At 42.6% G+C, this 26,152-nt stretch overlaps 1 protein-coding gene across 1 annotated transcript in view; it reads right to left on the reverse strand.

Moving 5' to 3' along the window:
* Window positions 1-5,204: 5,204 nt before the first annotated feature.
* Window positions 5,205-26,152, reverse strand: part of NID1 (nidogen 1) — a 97,213-nt gene continuing 76,265 nt past the window's right edge. The window contains exons 14-20 of the mRNA XM_036919310.2: window positions 25,330-25,502; window positions 21,370-21,496; window positions 11,486-11,657; window positions 10,389-10,546; window positions 9,053-9,176; window positions 8,246-8,358; window positions 5,205-7,293 (exon numbers count right to left, since the gene is read on the reverse strand). Of these exons, the coding sequence (XP_036775205.2) occupies window positions 7,172-7,293; window positions 8,246-8,358; window positions 9,053-9,176; window positions 10,389-10,546; window positions 11,486-11,657; window positions 21,370-21,496; window positions 25,330-25,502 (989 nt within the window). The 3' untranslated portion in view covers window positions 5,205-7,171. The remainder of the gene's footprint in view (window positions 7,294-8,245; window positions 8,359-9,052; window positions 9,177-10,388; window positions 10,547-11,485; window positions 11,658-21,369; window positions 21,497-25,329; window positions 25,503-26,152) is intronic.

Here is a 26,152-nt window from a genome sequence, read left to right on the forward strand (position 1 = left end):
GCTGGCCTGATGCCAGTGCAGTGACTGCCAGTTTGCAAGCAGGTGTGGGCAGACCAGTAGGAAGGCACAGCAGTTGCATGTCACAGTGGGGGTCCTTGGAGCTAAGTAGGCAGCCAGGGGGAAGGAGTGCCTGAAGCTCCTCAAAGTTCCCAACCTGCTGGGCAGAGTGCACCCAGACAACCTTGTCCACCTATCCCTTCTCCCGCTTAGCAAGCTCCTTGCAAACCCTGCCCCTTCAGTAGCACTCTCACTGCTAGGAAGCCTGTCAGACCACCTGCCTTTCCTTTGTCCCAGAGGGGCCGGATGTGGATCCCCGTCCTCCACAAATGACTGGAATCTCAGTCTCTCAAGCCCTCCACCTGTCCCAGCTCTCCAATCCCACCAACCTCCAGAGCACCACACAATGTAGGTTTGTGCTCCAAAGCAGACCTCCAGTGCTGGGTGTTCACCAGTTCTAGGTTCCACCCTCTCTCTGCTCCACTTCTCTTCCTCCTGCCAGTGAGATGGGGTGGGGGAAGGGCTTGGGTCCCGCTGGATCAAGGCTTTTGTACATTACCCTGTTTCGTGAGGTCTGTTTTGTTCATGAGGTCTGTATGCAGTCTAGTGCAGCCTTCTTTCCTGTTGCTATTTTAGAAATAGTTGTATTAACTATATTTTCACACTATATGTGGTTTTGGGAGGAATTCTCTGTCTCTCCTCTCATGCCGCCATCTTGAATCCAGTTTGATACTTTTTTTGAGTCGAGAGACATGATTGTTTTTTAAACTAAATCTGTGAGTGGACAAATGAAACAGTGGGCGCCCTCCTGAGATAAGTAATCAGGCCTCAAAACCTGTATTCCTTAGGTAAGAAAACCTAGTTGCTGAAAGTATTGAAGTAAAATAGCTTATCAAGTAGGAGAGTCATTTAGCTTTAGGACACTTGTACCACACTTCTGCTTTTTAAGGTCCATCTCATACCCCGAGAAGCCTTTTTGCATCAGTTATGCCCTTTTTATTTCTTAATTGCACTGTGTGGGTGAAGCATCTATTGATAGGATGTCCTTTCTCTCTGCACCCCAACCTGTGGGCCCTGGGACCCCATTTGCTTCCCAGGAGCATTGCTGTTGGAATGAGAGTGAATAAGATATGAGACAGAATAGCCTGCAAGGCCCTGCCTGGGAGTGGAGGAGGATGCCATGCATTACTGCCCCGGCAGTGCTCAGAACAGAGGAGCAGGAAGAAGGTGGAGGCCACACTGGGTGTAGGGCCGGCATACTCCGTGGGTGGGGCACAGCCGTGAGTAGGTGGAGGCCCCTCAGGGTCCCACATGCCCCTCTGCAGGGGCAGCCTCTGAGAAATGGCAGTTAGGGAGGAGGAGGGCACTGACTTCCCTTCTCCCTCAGATTGCGGAAGGACAGCTGCCTCTCACCTTATCTGCAAAAGGGGTGAAGGGCTGGAGGTGCCACCGCCTTCCAAGCAGGCCAGGTGGCCAGGATGAGGCTGCAGAGTGACCCACAGGATCAAGAGATCAAGGACTCTGTGACTCATGGAGGGAGACCCCAATGGAAACAAAGCTGTTGAGCATAGGCATGCCCCTTGAAGTAGAAGGCCAGCCTGAGACCAATTGGGCTGGGCTGGGGGTGCCCTTAAGTAGCAGGTCTGCAAGCTCCAGGGAGTTTAGATTTGGGTGTGGGGGAGAACCGTCAGGAAGGATGAGGCAACCACACTCTTGAATATAATTGAGTTTGAACCTGGAGTGACAGAAATGACTATGTTGAACTAGAATTCCCCTAGAGTGAGCTGATTAAGTTATGTCATTTCAGGACTCTGAATCTAAAAATGAAAATGAACTATTGAAATAAATAGGACTTTTTTGGTACACTTCTTGTACATATGTGTAATTTATACCTGCTAGTTTTACTGTAACTAACATGTATCCTAATTGAACACAAGATATGTGAGGTGATTATGAAATAGCTTTTTAATGTTTTTTTAAACAAAACTACAAATATTGTCAACATGATCAAAAAAGTAGAGATCATGGAGGCATAAACTATTATCAGTTAGGGTCCCAACAAAAAATGTGTATGCACATTAGGATAATTTGAGGGAGGTTTAACATTTTTGGCTGGGGTGCAGGGAATGTCCTAGGAAGTAGGCAACTAAGAAGGGGGGAGTGAGGATAAACATCTGGCCTCACCCTCTTCTCTCCCCACTTTGCTTGTGGAAAGTCAGGTACAGGGAAGACACAGATGTCATCCACATGGATTGGCCTCGTGGGGTCCAGATCAGGATGGGGAGAGTAGATGGGCATATGGAAAATATGCAGCATAATTCCATATCTCAACTCCCAGCTGCAACAGGGTATTAGGTTTCTATTTGCAGCCATAACAAATTACCACAAATTTAGTACCTTGAGCCAACATCCACTATTATCTCCCAGTTTGTAGGTGAGAAGTCCAACACAGTTTGGCTCAGGTGGCACTTCTGCTTAGGGTCCCAGAGGGCTGAAATCAAGGTGTGAGCAGGACTGTGGCCCTTTCTGGAGGCTCTGGGGAAGAGCCCGCTTCCAGGCCCATTCAGGTTGTGGCAGAACCAGGCTCCTTGTGGTTGTAGTGCTGAGGTCCCCATTTGGCTGATTGTTGGCCTCAAGTTGCAGGGGTCACCTGATTCTTGACTTGTGATTCTCTCCTCTATTTTGAAGACAGCAATGACCAGTGTTCTTACCCTTCAGCTTCACATTGCCTGCTTTTCATTTTTGCCTTACCTGACTCTTTTGCCATTGTTTTTAAAGGCCCATCAGCATAGTCCAGGATAAAGGATCTCCTTGTTTTAAGGTCAGGTCATTAATAATCTTAATTCCATCCACAAAGTCCCTTCACAGAAGTAACTAGATTAGAATCTTGGAATCTTTAGAACTCATCCAACTATAACAGTGATCAGCACTTTGCCAATCTTAAGGAACACTCTTTTTTTCTTAAATTACAATGATTTAAAAAAAAAGCTTTGTTAAGATTGCCATACGATTTACCCATTTAAAGTGTACATTCAGTGGTTCTTTATTATATTATTACTTTTAAAAATTGTTTGAATATATATATTTGACATAAAATTTGATATTTTAACTATTTTTAAATGTGCATTTCAGTAGCACCAAGTAAATTCACAATGTTGTGCAACCATTACCACTACTTATATCCAAAACTTTTTCATTACCCTAAACAAAAACTCTGAACCCATTAAGCAGTAACTCTCCATTCACCCTCACCCCAGCCTCTGGTAATCTCTAATCTACTTTCTGTCTCTATAAATTTGCCTATTCTAGTACTTCATAAAAGCAAAATCATATATATGTCCCTGTGTGTCTGGCTTATTTCACTGAGCATAATGACTTCAAAGTTCATCCATGTTGTAGTATGTTGGAATTCCATTTCTTTTTATGGATGAGTATTATTCCACTATCTGTGTGTAACATATTTTGTTTATCCTTTCAATGGACACTTGGATTGTGACCTTTTGGTTATTATGAATAATGATGCAATGAACATTGACAGACACTTTATTCGAGCTTTAGCCTTCGATTCCTTTGGGTGTATACCTAGGAATGGAATTACTGGATTCATATGGTAATTTTATATTCAACTTTTTAAGGAACCATGAAATTCCTTAAATGTAAAGTGGCTGCATCATTTTACATTTCCTCTGGAAATGCATGAAGGCTCCAGTTCTCTACATCCTCCTCAGCATTTGTTATTTTGTTTTTTTTCCAGTTATGTTTTGATAGCTAACTAATGGGTGTGAAGTGATATCTAATTGTGGTTTTGATGTGTATTTCCCTAATGATCAATGATGTTGAACATCCTTCCATGTGCTTATTGGCCATTTGTATATCTTCTTCTAAAGAATGATTATTCAAATCCTTTGTCCAATTTTGAATTGGGTTGTTTTTGTTAATTGTTATTGAGTTGTAGTTCTTTATATATATCCTGGATATTAACCTTTATCAGATATAGTATTTACACATACTTTCTCCCTTCCATGGATTAGTTGTCTTACCACTGTCCTGATAGTGTCCTTAATGCATAAAAGCTTTTAATTTTGATTAAGACCAGTATATCTATTTTCTTCTTTTGCTGCTTGTGCTTTTGATGTCATATACAAGGAATCATTGCCAAATCCAATGTCATGAAGATTTTTTCCCTTTGTCCTGGGCCCCCAACAATTAAAAGTAGTAATCAGCATTCAGAATCAATAACCCTGATTTTTGGAAAACAAGGTCTTTATGCCCAGTCTGGCTCCAGCAAGCCACACTAGGAACGTGGGGCTGCTGTTCCCACATCTGACTTGGTGGGGCTAGGTAATGGAGGCTGGTTGCCACTACTCAGGGAAGTTGAAATTGACTGAAATTTACCAGCTTCTTCATCAGCTCTCTCCTGGGAGCTTCAGGTTTTCTTCTAGACCTAGAGTTCCAAAGTAGTTTATTCAGACAGCTCCCACCAGTTCAACTGCAGTTTTGATAGAAGGATGAATTCCTGGAACTTCCTACCTCACCATCTTCCCTGATTGTCACCTTTAGGTAACTAGTTTTATGACCAGAATAAAACACTGTAAAGGTTTGCCCTAAATAAGTTACCCTGTTCAAGAGATTTGCACTGGCAAGCTGTAACTGATTCCATTAATGGTACCATTTCTCAAGGAGACCTTTATGTACCAATCCCTTCTCTACAACAACTGCAGCTCTGAGCACCTCATTCCTGAAACTTCTGAGCCCCCTTCACTCTGTACAAGTCAAAGGCACATTCTCATCCCACCCAGGGGTCAGCACAGGTGAGTGACACTGTCCAGTGGTGGCACCCAAGTACAGACCAGAGGTCTCCCTCCATGACCAGGTGTCAGGAAAGTGTCTTTATTCCTTATGGACATGAGTAAGGGAAGAAAACACAGCTCATCCTCACAACTGAATGTGGAAACTCTTTCTATTACTTGCCCCAAAATACCTTTTTCTAAAAAAAGAAAACAATATTCAAAAGGGTGGTTTGGGGTCTCTGATAGAATTATTTTTTAAGGCAATTTAAAAGCCTTTATGTCTTTTGTGGGAAACACACTACCCCTTGTAACACTGGGAGTCCAGCAAGTTTTGCAGATTCTTAAATGACTGTCTTTCCATTCTGAATCACCTTCCTGACATTAAATTTCTTCATTCAGATGAGATTGAGAAAGGTGTCTTAACAAATTTTTTTTAATTTTATATAATAGTATTTATACAACTGTAAACATCCAATTCTCGTGTAAATCTGGGGGAACAGTTAATAAGCACCTTCAGTGGTTTCCACAGTTTAAGATTTTACCACTTAAACAATTTTAGAAGGAATCTAGTAAAATGAATAAAATAGTTATAAAAATTATACAAAACCATGACAAAGATGTGATACAGAGGGCCTGATACGGAATGATAAATATAAAAAGAAAGTGAAACCAATTTATAGAATAGAGCTATATAAAAGACCCATGTGTTCCTCAAATCTTGTGGTTCTTGGGGGTATATTTGCATCTAAAACAAACTCCAATTTTATTCAAAGAAAGGTTCCTGATTCAGGTTCCAATGTGCTCAAGCAGATGAGGTCAAGAGGGGTAAGGCCTGGGGTGGGGGGTGGGTCTTAGTGTTCTGAGGTTGAAGATAAGGGGAGGGATCTCTTCCCTAAGGAGGAAATCAGGCAAATTCTTCCATGTCCTCAAGTGTTCTTTGTTAAAATGTACTATATTCTTTGGAGTTAATGAGTTTTTGTTATTGCTATTGTTAAATCCCTTCCTCTGCCCTTTCCCTTTGGGTTTTCCATTCCTGCTTTTGATAAATCTTTTTGTGATGCTTTTCACCAAGTCTTCTCTACTTCTTTTTTATCCCAATCTTTATGACTCAAACTCTCTATGCTCAGCTTTCACTCCAAAATTTTAATTTTTTTAGGACTTTGGGAAGCAGTTGATAGAAACGTAATACTAACTACTTGTATGGTCAGGAAATGTTTTCTAAACAAACTGTAGAAACATAAACATGAAATGTGGCAATGGCCTCTTTAATTACAACAATGAGCAATAAAGGTCTGGACTACTACTATAAAATACTTGATTCAGCCCTCTTAGAAGAGAAAACAGCCAGAGAGGGCCACAGATAGAGGAAGAAACAAAGGAGAAGTAAACTCATGATTGATTGTAGATTGGCTCCCATGAGTAGAGGCCAGAGGTAAGGAACTGTGGGTGGGTCATCACTGGTACCAGTCTCAGACTGTGCCTCACCTGAGGCTGGACATTAGTGCCAATGGTGGCACCATGGTGCTCAAGATCAGATGCTGGGATCAAGGTGTGTTGGGCAAAGAGGAATAAATTGGTGACCTTTGGTATGATTTAAGGCACATCAAAAGAACCCCTATCCTCAAACATCTAATTCTATGCCTTTAAATTCTTACCACTGGACACTCCTTTGATTTAAGCCTTTCACTACCAAAGGCTACCTCTGAAATGCCAATAACTTATCTGGAAGGGGCTGCTCATTATCATCTACCAAATACCCATATGTCCCTAGGGCAGGGTGAATTTTGATCAAAATGTCAGACTTGCTCACCATAATGGGGACCTGGGGCAGGATGTAGGTGGTATAGAACTTGGGTGTAAAAATCTAGGCATATAAAGAGGGAAATCAGAGCACCGATTGAAAAAGTGTGGGAGAGCTAACTCCCTTCTTCATTCATAACCTTGCCTACATGGCCCTGGTTGATGTGTGGAGGAGCTGACAGATGGTGGATGTTTCAGAGTAAGGTTGAGCTTTTAAGGCCACAGGAAGTGTGGGTGGCCCAGGTCTGGGGAAGCTCTGCTCACCACTGGGGACCTAAGGTTGGGGAAAGGTTCCAAAGCACTGGCATAGGGCATCTAATCCTCACTCAGGATTGCATAAGCTCATCTGAGGGTCAGGGTCAGTGGGGTCTTCTGTCTTTGTGTAGAGAAAGAGGCTTACCCATTTTAGAAGCCCAGGGCATATCTCTCAGGGAACAGTGAAGGGAATATTGTCAGGACTCAGGCTGGGTTGGACCTGAGCCTGGTGTCCACTCAACCACCCAGTCAGACAGTTTTCAGTTTGAACCCTTTCAAGTAGGGTGTTGCTATGAAATACTTGGAGAGGGAATGAGGGACTCTTGTCTTCATTTCTGCTCAATACAGTCCACTCCCAGGGTGTTGTCAGGGCAATGGCAGGTCCTGCTTCCTGGAGTGGCCAAGCAGAGGTGGGTGCAGCCACCATTGTTCACAGAGCAGTAGTTATGACCTGGAAAAGGCAGAAATCAGCTCAGTGGCCATCCAGAGAGTGGCCTCCATGTTAGCCCCATTTTTTATTTCTGGGGGCCAAGGTTGTGGGCACTCCAAGGGAACAGGGAAGGCTGTACTGGGCACTCAGCAAAGCATATCTACTGGCTGTTTCCTCATCATTAAGGATTTGCCAGATGGGCAAAAACACTGATTCCTGATTTGAGGACTATGCAGATTTACCATCAAAGCTATTAAACAGATCTCAGGGGGGGCTTTCCAGCTCTGATTAGAACAGGGAATTGAAATTTAAAGCACAATATACTCTCTAGCTTGCCCACTTAGCTTTGCACTTGAATGGGGAGAGGCGGGAAACGAACAGGGAAAGCGTGTTAGGGGAGAGGCCTTAGAGAGGCAGCAGAGTGGACCCTGGAGGCAGGCTGCCTGGCTCACCCCTCCCCACTCTGCCACTGTGTTGTGTGACTCTGGGCAAGTAGCTGGTTCCTTATTTATGAAATAACCATAACCTCATAAGGTTGCTATGAGAATTAAATGAAGTAGTGAATACAAAGCACTTAGAATGCTGAATTAATAAATGTAGAGTACCCAGCTCACAGCAACCATCCATGTTTGAATTATTATCATAATTAACTATTGTTGTTGCTGTTAGGCCAAATGGATGGACTTTTAAGCAGTAGAGATCCTAAGACGTATATTCCTCTTTGGAACCTAAAGACCACATACTTCTAGACCCAGCCCAAGATTCAGTACTTTTCCTCACCCTTGTCCACTTGCCACCTCATTGCTTAATGTTTTTTACTGATTTATCTGGCTGACTGAGTAACTAATGAAGACTCTTGACGGATGGGACTGTTGTCTCACCTGCCAGGTGATCCGGGCTGTTAGAGGCCAGTGTGGGCTGTGAGGCTGAGGGTGCCCCCAGCCTCTGAATAGTAAGAGCACAGGTGAATTACCTTGGGGACACTGAGACAGGGCAGTGGTGATGCCATACAGCCGGGTCTGCTTGTAGGGGTGGAAGGTATCCATTTCTTTGGAAATCGCAAGATCTACAGCAATCACGGAATTCCTACAGGGCACCAAAGGGCAGAAGATTAAAAAAACACATCCGATGGCTTTAACTTTTCTCTACAGGGCAGCCTTTTTTGCAGTTTTGAGGATAAATTGGAAGCCTTAAACAGATACTCTGGCCTTGCTTCCTCACCATCCCCCCCACCAACTGGGATCAAGCCTGCATTTCTCTGACTTAGAAAAGGGCAAAGGTCAACTAGCTTTTCTCTCCAGCTGTAAATTCCAAGCCATGAAATTGGCCTTCTTTTTCACTGTCCCTGGCCACAGCTTCTTGCTTGGTTTAATGCCTCTTTTTGTAGGAAGAGGTGGTCAAGAACAGTCTATAGGAATACTGTAATTTAAGAACTATAATGAAGTAGGGGCACAGAGTGGGCATGGAGCCCACCAGCCAAGTGACCCTGCGTCAGCTCCTGAGGGAAGAACAGACATGCTCAGGAAGTCCAAGTTCACAGACTGGAAACTGCCCATCTAGGAGTGTCCAGATGATAAATGGCACCTCCTGCTCCCCTAGGACCCCTGTCCCCCAACTTCTTCACCATCATCTTGTGTGTCCTAAAAGTCAAAGGAGCAAGGCACAGGGGCATCTCTAGAGGCTTGGTAGGTCAAGCCAAGAGTCCAGATGGGAAGGGCTTGGCCTCCCAGAGACAGGGGCAGGGCAGGCGCCCAAGGTCACACTGCGGCAGCTGACTTACGTCTTCCAATCTGTGTAATACAGATTCTTCCCGTAGCTGGTAACAGCGAAAGGGTACTGGAGCCCTTCAAGGACCTTGCGTCTGCTGGGCTGACCGGGCTTCAGGCATTCCGCCCGATTGGTGCCTACAGAGAGTGAAAACAAGTTGCTTATTGTTCATACAAGAAATGGCCCTTTTGTGTCAAAACACAAGAGTAACAAGGCCAAGGGTGGGAGAAATTAAGAGTCACAATCACAGGCCCTAGAGAACACATGGGACTTGCTCCTTGAAACTGGAAAGCTATCTTGGCACCCTCTCCCTCTCCTGGCTCCCATTAGCCAAGACAGTCCTAGGCTACACTGGCTCTGATGGGACGTGTGTGCAAGAGCACAGGAGCCATGCCTGCTTCACCCGTTCAAAGCAGCTGGAGACTGTTTCAAGTCCCTCCTCCCTGAAGCCCCTTCAGGCTGCCTCTCCCTTAATTCAGCCCTAAGAATTGCCAGGCTGCACACAGGTTTAGTAGCTGAGCATGGCCCATGTCAGTGCCCGAATTATGAACTACCAAGGGCCTGAATTTTCATTTAACTTCACTTTTCATTCCTTGTCCTCCCCAAATGTAAGATGCAGCCCCTGTGCCCCTCACAGTGTCTGCAGCGGAGCAGGTAATCAATAGGGACTTGACAGATGATTGACACTCCTCCCCCACTGAGCATCCTGCCCACATCGCTCACACAAGGGCCCCCCAAGTCTTCCCAGGCAGGGGCACACATCAGGACTGCATTGCTTTATCTTCCTTGGCTCTGAGGAGACCTGCATAAGCCCTTGGGGACAAACGGGAGTTACAGAAATGTAAGTTGTTACCTGCTTAATAGATAGATGATAGTAGGGTGAAGACAGGCTCTAAGGCTCGGCAAACTTTTTCTTAAGGGGCCAGTAGTCATTATTTAAGGTTTTGTGAGCCAAGAGGAAAACTGAGGGCATTATGTGGGCATTTATATACCTTTTAAAATGTAACATTTAAAAATATTAAAACCATTTATAGCTCCCAGGTTATCCCAAAGCAGGTGACAGGTTAGGTTTGGCCCATGGGCTATAGTTTGTTGACCCCTGGCTTAAAAGACTAAGAACTCTCCCTGGATGGCATCATGTCAGGAGAAACAATACACTCCACAGCAAAGATATGCAGCTATTTTTGTGCAAGGAAGAAAAACAGTTATTTTATGCCCTCTTCCCCATAACAGATAGTCTTGGTGTACAGACTGGGCTAACTCCCAATGGGTAACACTAATTGTTTGGTTTAAAAAAAAAAAAAAGCACTGCTCCAACCCCAGGAGTCAGGACTGGGGCTTTCTGTCACCTGCATCCACCCAGCAGAGCTGAGATGTGTAGGCATCAAAGGTCAGCCCATTGGGTAGGCCCAGGTCATCCTGCACCAGAATCCTCCGGTTTGTGCCATCCATGTAGGAGGTTTCAATTTTGGGGTTATCTCTGTTCCAATCTGCCCAATAAAGGTTCCTGGAGGGGGAAAAGGAGGGGAAAGGGGAAGAGAAATAAGGAAGATGTATGAGAAAACGTTACTTAAAAAAAACACTTAGAAAGAACCGATGCTGAAGACATTAGGATATATTAAAACAAAGACTGGCTAAAAAGGCTCTGGGAGGTGATAAGACATGTTTTCCTTTGCAAAGATACTTGGTTCTGGTTCTTCACTTGAATTTGGTTATTCTATTACTAATGAATTCACTTCCCTTAAACACAAGGGACATATTATATTTCAATATGTCTGTTAAAAAAAAACAATACCATACGTGACGTAAATACATGGAATTGCCCCACGCTGTCACCGCACAGTGAGGCATAGCACACCCAGGGGTCCAGGCCCAGAAGTGGATGCCGGCAGAGGCAGTGTCAAGGCTCTGCTTAGAGAGGTGGCCAACCGGCCTCAGAACAAGGGATGTGGTCTCAGAAGAAAGGAATCAGTGTCAAGGAGCCAAGAGCCTGTGTACCAGATTCAGAGCTTGCAGTAGGAAATGGATCAAAGCATTGATGTGCTGGTGAAACCCACAGGAAGGGGTCTCCAAGCTGTTCACACTGGGAGGTCCCCAATGTAGAACCCCCAGGGTACATTTGTGCTATCTTGATTCTCTTGGGCTCAAACAACTTGGTTGTTGATCCACAATCAACCCAAGCGGAAATGCCCAATTTCAGAACTGTCGACTTACAAAGTCTCTTGGTAAGATTTGAAAGTGTAACATGGTATCAAGTCTATGATCACAGGCCATTAAATGTTCTTGAATTTTACCATGTTATCTATAAGCCACCAACTGTAGACTCATTCATCCTGTACTCATTCATTTCAGGACAGCAATGCTGGAGTTAGAGCCTGACATTCAAAAACATTCAACAAAGCAGATGCAAATAGACTAGAGGCACACATGGATGTACACAAAGTACCCTCTCACGGAATCCGTCACAATGCCTCTGGGATTCACCAAATCAGTCTCAAATAGCACCCGGCGCTGGGTACCATCCAGTTTTGCAACTTCTATTCGATCCAGGTGAGAATCTGTCCAGAAGATGTTGCGGCCAAGATGGTCAAGGGCAATGCCTTCTGGGCTTCCAAGATCTAGAAGCAAACACAGAGCATTTCTGATTTTTTTAAGCAGTTAAGGTTAGGTTTTTCTGATTCCTCAGTACTATTTCACATGATGTTGAATCCTTGCACTTAAAGAAAACAAACAGGAATGTGAAATGCTTGTTTACCAACTAAGCAACACTCAAAGTGATATATTAAAAATGCTACTCATTCACTTGGTGGACATCTGCCCTGTGCACATACTGAGAACCCCATAATGATGACTAAGCTGTGGCCCCACCTTCAAGGAGCACAGGGCCAGTCACAGTTAGGATTGAGTTCTGGGTTCTGTGGGAGTCTGGATGAAGGACACTGGACTCAGTTGGTGAGAACAGAGAAGGATTCATGGGGAAAGTGACACTTCATGAAGTTGGCTTCTGAAGGACCAACAGGAATTTGTCAGGCAAAGATTGCAGATAAGGGTTTTCCAGGGAGCAGGACCAGTACAGAGGTATGAAGGAAGAGTGGATATGGCTTAAAGTAAACTGTATGTCATTTTGGATGGCTGAAGACTATGAGGGTGGGGGCATGGTCAGAGATGAACTTGGGATGCCCATGTTAATGACCTTAAAGCTTATCCCACAGGCAAAGGGGGAGGCATAGGAAGATCTGAAGATGGAGAATGGAGCAAATACATTTACCTTATTCATTAATTATTGGAGAAAAAGGTCATTTCAGAGAAATAATACATGTAAGAAATCAAAACTGTTAATACTTTTACCCAAGTATTAAGAGTATAAAGAAGAGGTGTCAGTGATCACAAATAACACTCCCAGAAATCTTACAAGTAACTGGTTTTCAAGACAGGCGTTGCCACAAGGTAAGCTGACTACAGTACAAACCTTCAGTGCCCACCTAACTTATCAGAGGTTGGAGACTGCAATGGTTTCCTTACTATACATAAAACCAAATTAAAAATTAAATAAAACCCGATTGGGAGGAGCCAAGATGGTGGCGTGAGTAGGGCAACAGAAATCTCCTCCCAAAACCACATATATTTTTGAAAATACAACAAATACAACTACACCTAACAGAGAGACCAGAAGATACAGTACAACAGCTAGGCTACAGCTACATCTGTAAGAACTCAGCATCTCACAAAGGGGATAAGATACAAAGCCATGACCCGGCAGGACCCGAGCACTCCCCCCACCCCAGCTCACTGGCGGGAGGAAAGGAGTTGGAGTGGGGAGGGAGTGGAAGCACAGAACTGCTAAATACCCAGCCCTGGTAACCTGCACTGGGAGTACAGACACACGTTGCACGGTGCTCTGGATATTAGGGAAACTGAAAAGTAAAATCTTCAAGGGGGTCCCCACAGTTAGCTCCCCTGAGACAAAAGAAAAGCGAGTGCTTTTTGAAAGTCTTAAAGGGACAAGGGTTTCACAGCTGGACAGAATCGTCCTGGCACACTCAGCCCAGCAGGGAATGGGAATCCGGAGGAACTACAGGTGCCCCAACACCCTGGGTGGCAATGCAGCTTTGAAGCCCCTCATGGCAATAAGCAGCCTCCCAGTGGTTCCCCCAGCTGGTGCTGTCCTGCCACAGCGGCTGAGCAGCCAGAGAGTGGCTGTGCCCACAGCAGCTGCCCAGAGCCTCGGCCCAGCGGCTGCCGCCGGTGAGCAGCTGCCTAGCACAGACAGAGGAAGCCAGGGCAAGGCACAAAGGGATGCCGTTCTTGCAGGAGAACACACCGGTGGGCCTGCAACTCCCCACAGGGCTCTGGGCTACCCAGAGGGCTGCCCCATCCATGGCAGCTCAGGAAATAAACCTGGAGGCTGCTCCCAGTGTGCGGGTGACTAACACAGGCAGCAGAAAAGGACAAGGCACCCAGCACGCAGGAAGGGACTTTGTTTTCCCAGCTGACACATGCCACCAGCCTACGACTACCTCTATTGCTATGAAAAAGCAGAAGAATTTGGTCCAGCCCAGAATCACCCAGACAAGCCCCAAGAGAGGACCTGGGAAATAGATATAATCAATCTTCCCAAAAAAGAATTCCAAATAAAGGTCATAACCATGTTGATGGACCTGCAGAGAAATATGCAAGAGCTAAGGGATCAAGTCAGGAGGGAGATTACGGAAATGAAACAATCTCTGGAAGAACGTAAGAGCAGACTGGATGAGGTGCAAGAGACTGTTAATGTTACAGAAAACAGAGAACAGGAATACAGGGAAGTTGAGGCAGAGAGAGATAAAAGGACCTCCAGGAATGAAAGAATATTAAGAGAACTGTGTGACCAATCCAAATGGAACACTATTTGCATTATAGGGGTACCAGAAGAAGAAGAGAGAGAAATAGGGATAGAAAGTGTCTTTGAAGAAATAATTGCTGAAAACTTTCCCAAGCTGGGGAAGGAAATCGTCTCTCAGACCATGGAGCCCACAGATCTCCCAACACTAGAGACCCAAGGAGGACAACACCAAGACATAAAAATTAAAATGGCAAAGATCAAAGACAAGGACAGAGTATTAAAGGCAGCCAGAGAGAGAAAAAAGATCACCCACAAAGAAAAACCCATCAGGCTATCATCAGACTTCTCAACAGAAATCTTACAGGCCAGGAGAGAATGGCATGATATACTTAATGCAATGAAACAGAAGGGTCTCAAACCAAGAATACTGCATCCAGCACGATTATCATTTAAATATGAAGGAAGGATAAAAAAATTCCTAGACAAGCAAAAGTTGAGGGAATTTGCCTCCCACAAACCACCTCTAAAGGATATTTCAAAGGGACTGCTCTAGATGGAAGCATCCTAAGGCTAAATAGATGTCAACAGAGAAAATAAAATCACAGCAAAGAAAGCAGACCAACCAAATACTAACTAAAGGTAAAAAATAAAATCAACTACTCATAAAAGCAGTCAAAGGAAACACAAAAGAGTACAGACTAAAACACCCAACATATAAAGAATGGAGGAGGAGGAATAAGAAGGGAGAGAAATAAAGAATCATCAGACTGTGTTTATAATAGCTCAATAAGAGAGTTAAGTTAGATGGCTAGATAGTAAAGAAGCTACCCTTGAACCTTTGGTAACCACAAATCCAAAGCTTGCAATGGCAATAAGTACATATCTTTCAATAATCACCCTAAATGTAAATGGACTGAACGCACCAATCAAAAGACACAGAGTAATAGAATGGATAAAAAAGTAAGACCTATCTATATGCTGCTTACAAGAGACTCACCTCAAACCCAAAGACATGCACAGATTAAAAGTCAAGGGATGGAAAAAGATATATCATGCAAACAACAGAGAGAAAAAAGCAGGTGTTGCAATACTAGTATCAGACAAAATAGACTTCAAAATAAAGAAAGTAACAAGAGATAAAGAAGGACATTACATAATGATAAAAGGCTCAGTCAAACAAGAGGATATAACCATTATAAATACATATGCACCCAATACAGGAGCACAAATATATGTGAAACAAATACCAACAGAATTAAAGGAGGAAATAGAATGCAATGCATTCATTTTGGGAGACTTTAACACACCACTCACTCCAAAGGACAGCTCCACTAGACAGAAAATAAGTAAGGACACAGAGGCACTGAACAACACACTAGAACAGATGGACCTAACAGACATCTACAGAACTCTGTACCCAAAAGTGACAGGATACAGATTCTTCTCAGGTGCACATGGAACATTTTCCAGAATAGACCACATACTAGGCCACAAAAAAAGCCTCAGTAAATTCAAAAAGGTTGAAATTCCACCAACCAACTTCTCAGATCACAAAGGTATAAAGTAGAAATAAATAACTGTACAAAGAAAACAAAAAGGCTCACAAACACATAGAGGCTGAACAACATGCTCCTAAATAATCAATGGATCAATAACCAAATTAAAATAGAGATCAAGCAATATATAGAGACCAATGACAACAACAGCACAAAGCCCCAACTTCTGTGGGACGCAGTGAAGGCAGTTCTAAGAGGAAAGTATATAGCAATCCAGGCCTATTTAAAGAAGGAAGAACAATCCCAAATGAATAGTCTAAAATCACAATTACTGAAACTGGAAAAAGAAGAACAAATGAGGCCCAAAATCAGCAGAAGGAGGGACATAATAAAGATCATGAAGAAATAAATAAAATTGAGAAGAATTAAATAATAGAATAAAATCAGTGAAACCAAGAGCTGGTTCTTTGAGAAAGTAAACAAAATAGATAAGCCCCTAGCCAGACTTATTAAGAGAAAAAGGTAATCTATACACATCAACAGAATCAGAAATGAGAAAGGAAAAATCATGACAGACACCACAGAAATACAAAGAAGTATTAGAGAATACTATGAAAATCTATATGCTAACAAGCTGGATAGCCTAGAAGAAATGGATAACTTCCTAGAAAAATACAACCTTCCAATACTGATGAAGGAAGAAACAGAAAATCTAAACAGACCAATTACCAAGAAGGAAATTGAAGCAGTAATCAAAAGGCTACACAAGAACAAAACACCCGGGCCAGATGGATTCACTGCTGAATTTCATCAGACATATAGAGAAGACATAATATCCATTCTCCTTAAAGTTTTCCAAAAAATAGAGGATGAGGGAGTATTTCCAAACTCATTCTATGAAGCCATTATTAGCATCACTCTAATAGCAAGATCAGTCAAAGACCCCGCAAAAAAAGAAAATTACAGACCAATATCCCTGATGAACATAGATGCAAAAATGCTCAACAAAATATTAGCAAACTGAATTCAAAAACACATCAAGAGGACCATACACCATGATCAAGTGGGATACATCTCAGGGATGCAAGGATAGTACAGCATTCAAAAATCCATCAACATCACCCACCACATCAACAAAAAGAAGGAGAAAAACTACATGATCATCTCCATAGATGCTGAAAAAGCATTCGACAAAATTCAACATCGATTCATGATAAAAACTCTCAACAAAATGGGTATACAGGGCAAGTACCTCAACATAATAAAGGCCATATATGACAAACCCACAGCCAACATCATACTTAACAGCGAGAAGCTGAAAGCTTTTCGCCTAAGATCAGAAACAAGGCAGGGATGCCCACTCTCCCCACTGTTATTCAACATAGTACTGGAGGTCCTAGCCACGGCAATCAGACAAAACGAAGAAATACAAGGAATCCATATTGGTAAAGAAGAAGTCAAACTGTCACTATTTGCAGATGACATGATATTGTACATAAAAAACCCTAAAGACTCCACTCCAAAACTACTAGAACTAACGTCTGAATTCGGCAAAGTTGCAGGATACAAAATTAATACACAGAAATCTGTTGCTTTCCTATACACTAACAATGAACTAGCAACTAGCAGAAAGAGAAATCAGGAAAACAATTCCATTTACAATGGCATCAAAAAAATAAAATACCTAGGAATAAACCTAACCAAGGAAGTGAAAGACCTATACCTGAAAACGACAAGACACTCATAAGAGAAATTAAAGAGGACACTAACAAATGGTAACTCATCCCATGATTTTGGCTAGGAAGAACTAATGTTGCCAAAATGGCCATCCTGCCTAAAGCAATCTACAGATTCAATGCAATTCCTATCAAAATACTGACAGCATTCTTCAACAAACTGGAACAAATAGTTCTAAAATTCATATGGAACCACAAAAGACCCTGAATAGCCAAAGCAATCCTGAGAAGGAAGAATAAAGTGGGGGGGATCTTGCTTCCCAACTTCAAGCTCTACTACAAAGCCACAGTAATCAAGACAATTTGGTACTGGCACAAGAACAGACCCACAGACCAGTGAAACAGAATAGAGAGTCCAGATATTAACCCAAACATATATGGTCAATTAACATATGATAAAGGAGCTGTGGACATACAATGGGGAAATGACAGCCTCTTCAACAGATGGTGTTGGCAAAACTGGACAGCTACATGTAAGAGAATGAAACTGGATCATTGTCTAACCCCATACACAAAAGTAAATTCAAAATGGATCAAAGACCCAAATGTAAGTCATAAAACCATAAAAGTCTTAGAAAAAAACATAGGCAAAAATCTCTTGGACATTAACATGAGTGACTTCTTCATGAACATATCTCCCCAGGCAAGGGAAACAAAAGCAAAAATGAACAAGTGGGACTATATCAAGCTGAAAAGCTTCTGTACAGCAAAGGACACCATCAGTAGAACAAAAAGGCATCCTACAGTATGGGAGAATATATTCATAAATGACAGATCTGATAAAGAGTTGACATACAAAATATATAAAGAGCTCACGCACATCAACAAACTAAAAGCAAATAATCCAATTAAAAAATGGGCAGAGTTGCTGAACAGACACTTCTCCAAAGAAGAAATTCAGATGGCCAACAGACACATGAAACTCCACATTGCTAATCATCAGAGAAATGCACATTAAAACCACAAGGAGATATCACTTCACACCAGTAAGGATGGCCACCATCCAAAAGACAAACAACAAATGTTGGCAAGGTTGTGGAGAAAGAGGAACCCTCCTACACTGCTGGTGGGAATGTAACTTAGTTCTACCATTGTGGAAAGCAGTTTGGAGGTTCCTCAGAAAACTAAAAGTAGAAATACCATTTTGCCCAGGAATTCCACTCCTAGGGATTTACCCTAAGAATGCAGGATCCCAGTTTGAAAAAGACATATGCACCCTTATGTTTATCACAGCGCTATTTACAATAGCCAAGAATTGAAGCAATCTAAGTGTCCATCAGTAGATGAATGGATAAAGAAGATGTGGTACATATACACAACGGAATATTCTTCAGCCATAAGAAGAAAACAAATCCTACATTTGCAACAACATAGATGGAGCTGGAGGGTATTATGCTCAGTGAAATAAGCCAAGTGGCGAAAGACAAGTATCAAATTATTTCACTCATCTGTGGAGTATAAGAACAAAGAAAAAAACTGAAGGAACAAATCAGCAGCAGACTTGCAGAACCCAAAATGGACTAACAGTTACCAAAGGGAAAGGAACTAGGGAGGATGGGTGGGAAGGGAGGGATAAGGGGGAAAAAAAAGTGTAGGGGGCATCACCATTAGCAGACATAATGCGGGGGGGGGCACAGGGAGGGCTGTACAACACAGAGAAGACAAGTAGTGATTCAATAGCATCTTACTATGTTGACAGACAGTGACTGTAATGGGGTATGTGGGGAGGAATTGGTGATGGGGGTAGTCTAGTAACATAATGTTCCTCATATAATTGTAGATTAATGATACCCCAAAAAAAAAAAAAAAGTAAAACCGCATTGGGGTTTTACTGGTGTCACTTGGGATTCTTTCTCCTCTACTGATCAGAGAACTGAAGGTCATTTGGTATGGCTGGGAGTGTAAGTGGTACAGGGAAGAGGCCCAGGTCCTATCTGGGGGACCTGGGGTGTGAGGAACATCCCAGCACTGTCCTTTTATGTAAGCAAGTCAGACCATCAGCCTCCAGTAGACTCCTGATAAGATCAGTCCCCCCAAAAGAACCCCCACCAGAGGAAGTTTATTAAGAATTAGAAACAGCAGTTGAACTAGGTCTTTATTATTCAAACCAAAAGTAGAGATTTATAAAGTATTAAAATATTTCCCATGTCCCCAGAGGCACAGGGATGGCAAAAGTCCCTTCTGACTTTCAGATAAAACCAGAATAAATCACCGCTGGGGTGCATGTGGAATGAGCACATCCCATGCAAGTGATGTGGGCTTCTCAGACATGCACACTGAAAAGTAGGGAAAAAGCTGTTCCATGAGAGTGTCTTTATGAGACACCCAGTGGAAGCCTGGTAGGAACTAAGTGTCATGTAGCCTCATTATGAACAGCTCTGGTTCTGACCTCAAACCCAAGAGCAAACCCGCACTGGGAAAAAACTTCACGGGCTACTATGCCCAAGCAAGGCCTGGAAAACCTCATCGTTCACTGTGTAGTCAGGTCAAGAGGCAATATATTCCATCCTACTTATGTCAAGAGGAAGCAGATTATGATGATACTTAGTACAGATATTTAGTTAAGACTTGAGCTCAAGAAACAAATTCTGAAGCTCAGGATTCAGACTGTATAAAATCAGGAAGAAAGGACAAGTAGAGACACTGCTACCATTTCCCTCACTAGGAACACACTGACTTGGACCATGATGAAGTTTCTCTCTCTTTTTAAATTAAAAAAAAAATTCCTGGTGATCTTTCTTCTACAAAGATCACATTCTGGTTTAATTCTGTATTTTCACAGTGGGCTTTTGCCTGGAATGTTTCTTACTGTGCTTAAAGCTTTCTTGGATGATTATTAGTTCCAAAAGCAACAGGAAATAGCAAGGATGACCTACTCCCATCTTCCACTGGGTTTTGAAGTCAAATCATAGATAACAGCAATAATGTTTCTCACAGAGAAAGATAAAATGCAAAAAGGCATCTTCAAACTTCTGTTCCTTAAAGTGGACCATGAAAACTAGCAGACGTAGCACATCGGCCTCCAGAAAAGGATGCAGGGTTGATGTCCAAAGCCAAACAACATTTAACTCCACTTCAGTTTAATTCCTGCTGTCACCTCATGTGATGGTGCCAAGGAAGGAAAAAAATGCCCCAGGGGCTCTTCCACAGGGATCCTTCTGGAATATCAATCATTAGAAAAACATTAAATTGGAAACTGGAAAAGCTACGTTCAGCCCCAAGTAAAAAGAAATACCAAATGAAGCTCATGTATTTTAAAGATGTATCTTTGAGTGTTTTGAAGAGAAAGCAAGATTTTACACAAGTATCAGCATGACAATGCCTTTTGATTGAAAATATTTGCAAGTCAGGTGACAAGTCACTGAGTTAGCGACATGTAATACCTGACTTTTTCTGTATAGCGGAATTTTTATAGGGCCTTGGATTTTTGTTATAATGAATTTGTAGTCTTGATAAAACATATCCATGTAGGATAGCCCTGACTTGGTGAATATAGGCATTAAATTAAAGTGTAGAGTCCTTGGCTCAAATCACTGTAAGTTAAGGAACTGAGGTATAATGTTGAGAGGTAGGCTGTGCCAAAACATGGTGCACTTTTATCATCAGTAGTGCAACAAAAAACTGAGAAATGTCTGTGAAAGTTCAGCCTGATCTGCCTGTACTCCTCTGGCATAAGTAATCTCAGCCAAGTGCTGGAGGCTGGGGAGGGTAGAGAAGAAAAGGCCCTTCACCCCCACGATGTTACAGATTGAAGTGACAACCCTTTAACTTGAAAACTGTCTTGGGAATAGATTCAACCATCCGGGACAATATTTGCCAATATGCTGTGACCCGTCCAACCTTATGATTCATCTGCCTGTTGCCTTTGGCAAAACCCTAATGGAGTACTCTGTGGAGCAGACACGAGAATAGATGCTAGGCTCAGAAGCCCGAGGGAGAAACATATATCTAAACTGGACATTTGAGTTTGGCCCCTATTGTTCATTAAAACTGGCTACATAAGCTTTCAGAGAAAGGCATGGGCACTTACCCTGTTTTAATTTTATTCTTCTTAGGCAAGCAACACATCCCAGCCAGGGTGTTCATGATTTAATGATGAGTCCTTGGAGGGCTCCAGGAAGGCTAGAAAGGGTGGTGTTTAGGGCTGAAGATCAGCCCCTCTCAAATCACCATACCCTGTAGGCAACCACATACTTCACCCCTTTGCTCTTGCCCAAAATCCACTTGAGCTTCTAGATGTAAAACCAAAAAGGAATAATAATATTTGCTTGCCCACCTTGTCGAATGATGATGCCTGGCTCTCCACCAAGCAGACTGGCCCTCCCAATGGAAGGCTCACTGATGTCAGTCCAGTAAACCATCTTGTCCACACAGTCAAAGGCCAGTCCAATGATGACTTTATCCTGGAAGTGCAGAGCAGTGGTGAGAGAGGTCCACTCCCACCCTAGCATCTGGTGGTGGGAATCTTTCACATGATTACAGGCATTTGGGTATGTTTTTTATGAAGGGTCTTCAAGTTTTTGTGTACTTTTAAATGTTTATTACTGAGTTGAACACATTCTTTACATATTTCCAAAAAAGAGCTTTTGTTATATACACATACATATGTGTATGTATAAAAAATATATATAAATATATATAAACTATATATAAAAATAAACACACACATATATAAAATATATAAATATACATATGTATATATATTTCCTGTCAGTATGTAGCTTGCTTTTTCATTTGCTTATAGTGTCTTTGAGGAACAAAGATTTTAAATTTTTATTAATTCCAATTCATTATTTTTTTTCTTATGGCTAATGGTTTCATTTCCTTCTTTTTCTCTTATCTGCTAATGCTGAGAAATATTTGCCTACCTGAAGATCATAGGAAAAAGAAATACAAGGCAAGTATTAGAAAGAAAGAGGTGAAACCATGCTATTCTAACATGATTGTTTATGTAGAACATCCTGGGGAATCTTTAAAACTATTATAATAATTGAATTTAGCAAGATTATAGGATACAAAGCAATATAAAATTTTATTTCAACATACTAGCAAAAAATAAAATTTTAAAACAATCATGTTTATAGTAACATCAAAAACAAGGTATTTAAGAAATTTATTTTTAAATGTGCAAGAATGCTACACTGAATACTATAAAACATTGCAGAGTGAAATTAAAGAAGACTCAAACAAATGAAGAGATAATTTAGTTTAGTGGGTTGTAAGCAATAATATTTCTAAGATATTAATTCTCCCTAAATGGAGTTAAAGATTTAATGCCATCTTTATCAAAATCCCACCAGGCTTCCTTTTTTTTTGGCAACTTACAAGCTTACTCTAAGATGTATATGGAAATGAAAGGGAGGCTGTGGGACCTTTGAGAAACACAACAATCTTTCACTGGGAAAATCAGGGTTATCAGCAGATACTTCCTCCTCAAGAGGTCAGTTCAAAATGGACACAGAAATACTTTACCTTACTCCATAAAAAAAAATTAACTCAAAATACATCAAAGACCTAAAATATAAGAGCTATAACTATAAAACTCTTAAAAGAAAACAGGGGAAGCCTCATAACACTGGACTTGGCAATGATTTCTTGATATGACATCAAAAGCAAGAATAGATAAACTGGACTTTATCCAAACTAAGAACTTTTGTGCATAAAGGGGCACAGTCAAAAGGGTGAAAAGGCAACCTATGGAAGGGGAGAAAATACTTGCAAATCATGTCTGATAAGGGGTTAATATCTAGAATATATAAAGAACTCCTATAACTCAATAACAGCAAAAACAAAAAACAACCTAATTACAAAAGGAGCAAAGGTTATGAATTATGTATAAATATCTTTCCAGAGAAGATACATGAATGGTAACTAAGCAAATGATAAGATGCTAACATCACTAATCATTAGGGAAATGCAAATCAAAACCACAAGCAGCTACCACTTTACACCTATTAGGATGACTATTATTTAAAAACAGAAAATAGTGTTAGCAGGTAGTACAGAAATTGGAATCTTTGTGCTCTGCTTGTGGTTCAGCTTCCAAGGAAAACAGCATGGCAGTTTCTCGAAAAATTAAAAATATAACTACCATGTGATTCAGAAGAACTGAAAACAAGGACTTGAGCAGATACTTGTTCACAGCATTATTCACAATAGCCACAATAGCCAAATAGACATTTGGAAGAACACAAGTGTCTTCTGATGGATAATAGATAAGCAAACTGTGGTACATCCATACAATGGAATAGTATTCAGCTTTAAAAAGGCAGACACGTGCAGACAGGATTAAAAATCCTGTCACATGCTACAACATGGATGCAACTTGAGGACATTACGCCAAGTGAAACAAGCTAGTCACAAAGGGACAAATACTGTATGGTCCTGCTCATAGAGAAAGAAAGAATGGTGGTTGTCAGGGGTTGTGGGGAAGAAGAAGTTAGTGTTTAATGGACACAGAGTTTCAGCTTAGGAAGATGAACAAGTTCTGGAGATGGATGGTTGCACAACATAGTAAATGTATTTAATGCCACTGAACTGCATACTTACAAATTGTTAAAAAGGTATAAATAAATAGACAAGGTCAATATTTATCCTGTGGTTTCAGCCCCTCCCTCCACCTATCCCACCTCAATCTATTTTTCATCACCTCACTTGACTTCACACATCCACTTGGTCTTGTGAAAAAATGAATGTCACAGGGAAGCCCTTCCTACCTCCTGAGAGTGAGTGTAGAGGACACAAAGGAATAGTGATGAGTCCCCCTTGAGCGGTTTCTGCTTCAGTGTGTCAAAAGGGGGACACAGAGATCACTTATGCAGTCTATGCATTTGTTCAGCAGATATGTTTTGATGCACTGTTTTGGGTCTAGGAATATCACTGTGAAACAGATACCTCCATGAAACACATAAATGTTTCTGGTCTTGCAGTGCTTATATTCTTGGTGGGAAGATACACATTGGATAAAGAGCTCATACATTGATACACAACACATCCGGTAATGAAAAGCAAACAGGATAAGGAGTGGAGGGTGCAGTCTGCTTGGGGCAACCAGAGGGCCTCTCTGAGAAGTGATGTGCCAGCAGAATTTGAATGTGGTGAGGTCGTGAACCTCAAAAGTATTTGGGAGTGAGAGAACTATGGGCAGGGGGTCAGCAAATGCAAAGGTCCTGAGGTGGAATGGGTGTGATGTGTTGAGGACCAGCTAGATGGCCAGAGGGCTGAAGCTAGTGAGTGCAGGGATGGTGGTAGGGAGTGGGGTGAGAGAGGTAGCCAGAAGCTGTGGAAAGAAGTGGATTTTGTTCTGAGTGAAGGGGGAACCCATTGGAGGCTTTTGTGCTGAGGAAGAACATAAATCCAATTGTGGCAGCTTTGCAGCAGGCTTTTGAAAAGCATTTTTATTTTGCAGACTTTTTTCTGTTCATGTTTCCTCTCTGGTCAAAAGGAAGGAGCAGGTGGGCAATGTGCGGTGTCAGGGTCTGTGATGTAGGAACCAATGTGGGAAGGGAAAGAAGGCAAGCAGGAAAGACTGGAGTAGAGGAAGGAAGAGGAGAAGACAAACTGGAAGAAGGCAGCTTTCAAGCAGGCTCTGCCCCCGGGACTGAAGAGTGGTAAGAGTTTCTGCTGGACTCTCATCTACAAGAGTGGATGACCTCACTCTTCCCTCCTCACAGGACCTGACACCTCCCCACAGCCCCACTGCTCTGGTGACCCTGTCCAAAGCCCACCTCTGGAAACCCCCAGGTCTCAGTTTGTTTTTTTGGCAGAAGCTCAGGATCACAAAAACAGAAGAGCTTTTCAGAAGTATCCAACCTCTAACAGACAAAGATTCTCCAGCTTCACAAAAATACTTATTTGAAGCTTTGAAAAGCTCTAAGCCAAAGCAGGTACTCCCTCTGGGCGGATGTGAGGATTCTGAGATGAATGGCTGCCAAAGGATGAGTTACTTTACTACTTCAGCAGGAATGGCAAGATCCAACCCAGATGACACCAAATCACGTGATGCCCCTGCGGGAGGGGTCAGATGCACGGTGGTCCCTAAAGGCCCTCCTGATTCCACGCCCATACCCTCGAGCTGCAGGGTCAGCCATCCTGAGGTGGACACCTGGGGTCGCACAGAATGAAGAGGCCCCTGGGTCCAGGTATCAAGCTCCGGTCCCAGTCTGGTCACGCCCTGCTTGCTTCTCTAGGTCATGGGAGCAGAAGTCGCCACCAGGTGCAGTAAGCCCACACTCACCGGAGCATGAAGCAAGGCCTTGGCTTCCATCTTCTTCATGGTGCGCCCCTCCAGGGGGAGGCGCTCTATCTTCCCAGTCTGGGCAAAGAGTAAGTGGGTCCCAGGTGGCAGGGGGATCACAGCAGTAGGAACTGAGGGTCCGTAGTGAGTTGGAGGAGCCACTGTACTCAGACCTAGGTGGCAGGAGGTGGCAGTGAGCAAAGCCTGTGTGCAGCTGGAGTGCACAAATGCACGCATGTAGGTGTACACATATGTACATAGGTGCACACACATGCACACCTACACCATCACCTTCACAGCACCACAGGTGCACAACCACACAATGCCTGTTTTACAGCTGGAAGCACCAGGAGCAGAAAGTCCTCAGTGAATTAAAGGATATTTCTGGAGATGATGATGCAGGGCATGAGTTTAATGTTAAAGGTCAAATGAAAAAAAATGGCTTAACCTTCCCTTTAATAGAAGTAGAAATAACCTAACTATAATGTCCTGCCTTGGATATAGGCTACAGCACTGAACAAAAACAATGGCAACAGTAGGGCCCTGAATCCCCACCCCAGAGAACCTGCAGCCCAGTGGGAAGCCTTTTAATGCCAGGGGAGACTGCGGTTAAGTTGCCCTGCACTCCCTGCCCCTCGGGTGTGGGGAGTCTCACACTCCAGCTGGCAGGACATACCCTTCCAGGCTTTCAAGAACAGAATGAAGGTCAGGGCTAATTCTCCCTCAGCTTCAGCCCTGCCTTCTAACTGCTGGTCTGGAGCTCCTGGGCTCACCTGACAAAAGAATGTCCCAGGAGGGGGCAGGAGCAGGAGCAAGGGATGGG

Source organism: Manis pentadactyla, chromosome 8 (genome assembly GCF_030020395.1).
Source record: "Manis pentadactyla isolate mManPen7 chromosome 8, mManPen7.hap1, whole genome shotgun sequence".
NCBI classification, from domain to species: Eukaryota; Metazoa; Chordata; class Mammalia; order Pholidota; family Manidae; genus Manis; species Manis pentadactyla.